We start from the raw sequence: 4,373 nt of genomic DNA, 5'->3' as shown, positions 1-4,373 counted from the left end.
ATACGAAGTAAAATGATTGAATGTATACTCTAAAGTATGTCTATATACCAATGTTTTAAATAACGGACTACGGCAAATAGCGGCGAGCCTCTATAGCGGCATATTTGTACATGATACCATTTAGCGACACCCTGCTGAAAAGGTTATAACGAGGCTATAACGGGGCTATAGCGGGCTATTTAAAACTATGCTATATACATTCGTATTTAACCCATTAGTGAAATCTGTACAAAGACTTATATTTAGAAACGGAGGGAGTATATATTAACGTGGCGACTACGTAATAAATAGTGCTCGAGATAGAGCACTCGTAGCAAGTACCACCAGCGAGAGCTAGCGAGCGGCACGAGCCAACCGGATTCGCTTCATATATCCTTGTCCCAACAGCCAGCCAGACGAACAGCAACAGCGAGGTAGGTGCTGATTATCTATAGAGAGACCGCGGGCAGCGATGGACGACTTCACCTTCCCTGCAACGGCCGCCGCGGCAGAGCATGCGGAGCCACTGTTCCTACATCACCACCGCCGCTTTCTCCCCTTCCCGCACTTCGCCTCCTCGCCGCTCTGGTTTCCCGGCGACGGCGTCGCCGTCACACCGGTGGTGGCCGTGGTGAGCCGCCGACCCGCCGACGGCATGGAAGAGCAGGAGCCCACGTCGTCGGACGCCGGGCGACGGTCCAAGGGGGAGAGGGGAGGAGAGACGGACGAAGGGGTGGTCGTGCGCGCTGCCGGCGCGGACGGCGAGGACAAGATGGACATGCTGTGGGAGAACTTCAACGAGGAGCTGGAGGCGCTGCGGCGCGCCGGTTCTTGCTCGAAGAAGACGGCGGCGGCGTGCGGGCTGGACGAGCTGTCGGACACGGAGTCGGAGGCCGGGGAGCGCGGGCGCGGGTGCGCGCCGATGCTGCGGGCGTCGTCGAGGGCCGGCGGGACGGGGCAGTACTACCGCCGGAGCGGCAGCTGGGTGCTGCTCATGAGGATCTTCAAGAGGCTCTTCGTCGTCGAGAAGACGACCATCTCCGCCGCGCATCGGCGCCAGAAGGCCAAGGCAGCAAAGTGATGCAGCATACATGCACACAGCACACGTACAGCCTGCACAATCACCTGAGACGACATCCGTGTGATGCAAACGCCGAGTAAGTTAATTAAGTTATATACTACACGGACATGTGTAATTAAGCGTTCGTTCATGATGGGTGTAACTAGAGCCCATCCGTTACAGAGGAATTCAGCACATATCACTCCATTGTTTTGCATCATCTTCTTTGCTCCTCCTTTTGTTTCTGTAAAATGTATAGAAAGTCAAGACCCGTAGAAATTATTTTGTACCCACTTGTCATGACCCAGGAGATGTGTCCTGTCATGAATCACGACCTCGTGGTAAATTATACTAGACGAGTATGAGTTATTAAGTGTTTTTTATTTAGGTAAGTGTAATTAGTGTTCATCGACAAGAAAACAAAAAAATCAAGACCCGTGGAAAATCTCTCCATTGGTCACGGCTCAAGAGATATCGTGTCATGACTACTCAATGATGTAATCGTTGGAAGCAGCTAAGTGGTCGCCCCAGTGACACAACGTAATGATGAATATGGAGGTTGCTTTCCAGACAGTGGAAGCTTAGCTGCCCAGATTCTGTATGCCGAACCTTTTTTTTACTTCCTTCCTATGAACTGGAAAAGGGACGAGGCTCTTTTTCCATGTAAAATATATCCTTGGATCTGAAGACACAAGAAAGGTGCACGACATTTTCATGGGCCACCTATCAATTTGTGTGCGTTCGTGGGGTAAAAAGCTTGCGCTGTTTTTAGTGGGGAAAATGGAGGACGCGTGCTTGTTTTGTGTGGGTGACTCGCTCGCTCGCTCAGCTCACCTAGGGACAGCAGATTTGGCTCGCACTAAAGGCGAAAGGAGGGACAGCGACGCCCAACCGTCTAGTGCCTCGTTACTAGTACTTCCTCCGTTTCTAAATATAAGTCTTTAAAGAGGTTTCATGAGTGAACTACATACGGATGTATATAGACATATTTTAGAGTATAGATTCACTCATTTTGCTCCGTATGTAGACTCATAATGAAATATCTTAAAAGACTTATATTTAGGAACGAAGGGAGTAGAACAGTAGTCATCTCCATCCTCATAATACATGCCATCTAGTTCCTCCGTTCCTAAATATAAGCCTTTTTAGAGATTCTACTAAAGTACTATATACGGAGCAAAACGAGCGAATCTATAATCTAATGTATGTGTATATCCATCCGTATGTAGTTTTCTAGTAGAAACTCTTAAAAGACTTATATTTAGGAACGGAGGGAGTACTGGTCCAAGCCAGCTGTGTGTCGCCAACTCAATTTGCATCGAAACTTATTCGCAGAGTTTGTAGTAGAGTAGATGACAGTGTAAAAAAAAGATCTTACATTAAGATGCAGAGGGAGCAGTAAGCAAGGATTTAATGTTATGCGTTAGAAGAGATAGAGCGATTGATGGAATAGTTGGTTGTATTGCTTGAGCCTTGTGGTATATATACTTACAAGTACATGATTATTTTAGGGTACAAGTAAGGCAGGAACAAATCCTAGTCTATCTTATACTTTCTAATAATCATATTACTCAACATCTCCCGTAGTCACAACGGTAGCGACGCAGACGGTGAGACTGGAGAAGAATTCGAAGGTAAGACGACGGTCATCCACCCCATGGTCATAACGGTCGATGCATCGTGGAAGTTGTGGCTGGAATGAAAAAGCGATGAGGTTGCTCAAGCAAGGTGGTAGCCCTTTGTGCCGATGTCGAGGTAACCGAGAGCGTAGGATGGTGTATCCATGATCGACGTAGTCGTGCGAAGAACGTTGTGGTCGATGTCGAGTCGGGGTAGCCGATGTCGAGGAAGTCATCGTGGAGCCGCAGGCGCAACGAGACATCGAGTTAGTCATGGGCGTGGTGGTGTCGAAGTAGTGGTGCGCCAGGGAGAAGGGTTGTTGACGACGCACCGCACCGGGTTTCCCAAGCCCGGGGACACGTTGTGGACGAAGGCACGCATCAGTGTTGCCAGCACCGGGCATGCGTAGACGGACAAAAGCGATGTTGACGATGCGTCGTTCCACATTTGCCAGGCCTAGAAACATACCGGAGATGAAGTTGTTGACAGCACGAGACATGCAGAGACGGGGACGTACACAAGCGGATACGCCATGTCGAGGGGGACTAGTAGAGAATGACTCAACGACGGTTACGGTGCAAATCAACGTGGGTCTGATGTCGTCCGCGGTGGTCGGAGTAGATGAAGTGGTCGGGGTAGACGACGACGATGCTAGCGATGAGTTGGTGCTGGACGGAGATGAAGGGGGTGGACGGGCGGCGCGACTCGGGTGAGCGAGCTGCAGCGGCGTAGAAGAAGAGCGGCGGCGACGGCTGATTAGGAGCGCGGCGGCGAAGCTCAAAGTAGGCGAGGAAGAACCCGACAGTGTGACGAAGACCGACGCGAACAATGGTGTTCCCGCGCCAAGGGAGTCGGCGTGGCGCATGCCACGTAGAAGTTGACGGGGCGGGGACGGCGGAGTGGACTGCATATCGTGGTGCTACGCCCTCAAGGGGCCACGAAGCGACGACACGCAGGTTGGGGCAACGACGGGAAGACCTCGGGGCGGCGGAGTCACAACGCGACGGCCCGAAGGAGCGGCACAACAGCGGAGTGCGGGTCGGTGCATCCACGGGGACGACCTCAGGCAGCGGCGGGGACCGCGTGTCGCGGCACTATTGCCCGAAGGGGGTGGTGTAGCGACGACTTGCGGGTCATGGGGACCGCGTGTTGCGGCACTAGGCCCGAAGGGACAACGTAGTGGCAACACGCGAGTTGGTGCAGCCGCAGGGAGAACCACAAGGCGGTGGCATTACGGCCCAATGGGCGACGCAACGGCAGCCCGTTGCTCGATCGATAAAGGGGCGCGGTGTACTTGGGACAGTCTTCACGGTACTTGCGGAGGTGCGTGCAACCGACATGCCAGATTGGTCGCACGGCGTAGATGAGGCAGATCACGAACCGACGGGTGATCAATCCGATCGCGCGCGAGGTTGGAGATGTTGCTCGGTAGAGGCGGGTTGGCGATGGAGTCCGAGATGAAGTCGGTGACGACGGTCCTGCGTGAGACGACGTGCTTATGAGTCTGGCGTGGCCGGAGGCGGCAGCCGACCCGACGCAGCCGGTCTGAGGCAGTCGACAAGGCCGGCGAAGCCAACAGCCGGCAGCCAACGAGCCCGACGCGGTCGGAGTCGGCAACCAGCCCGCCGCAACCAACAAGACCGACACGCCCGGCCCGAGGAAGTCGGCCCGAGGCAGCTGGCTGCGCGATCATACAGACACGATGGAGGCGGGT

The 4,373-nt window shown here is 53.4% G+C and overlaps 1 protein-coding gene across 1 annotated transcript; it reads left to right on the top strand.

The window, feature by feature from the left end:
• The first annotated feature begins 313 nt into the window (after window positions 1–313).
• LOC123430301 lies at window positions 314–1,408 on the top strand. The gene has a single exon (XM_045114172.1). It carries the CDS (start codon window positions 452–454, stop codon window positions 1,058–1,060), a length of 609 nt encoding a protein of 202 aa, XP_044970107.1. The 5' UTR covers window positions 314–451; the 3' UTR covers window positions 1,061–1,408.
• The last annotated feature ends 2,965 nt before the right edge of the window (window positions 1,409–4,373 follow it).

This window comes from Hordeum vulgare, chromosome 2H (genome assembly GCF_904849725.1).
Source record: "Hordeum vulgare subsp. vulgare chromosome 2H, MorexV3_pseudomolecules_assembly, whole genome shotgun sequence".
NCBI lineage: Eukaryota > Viridiplantae > Streptophyta > Magnoliopsida > Poales > Poaceae > Hordeum > Hordeum vulgare.
Note: the sequence above shows the minus strand (reverse complement) of the source record. Positions and strands in the feature narration are given on the sequence as shown.

Coding starts and splice junctions, on each gene's coding strand:
- LOC123430301 (XM_045114172.1), top strand. CDS start 452: ATGGACGACTTCACCTTCCCTGCAACGGCCGCCGCGGCAGAGCATGCG.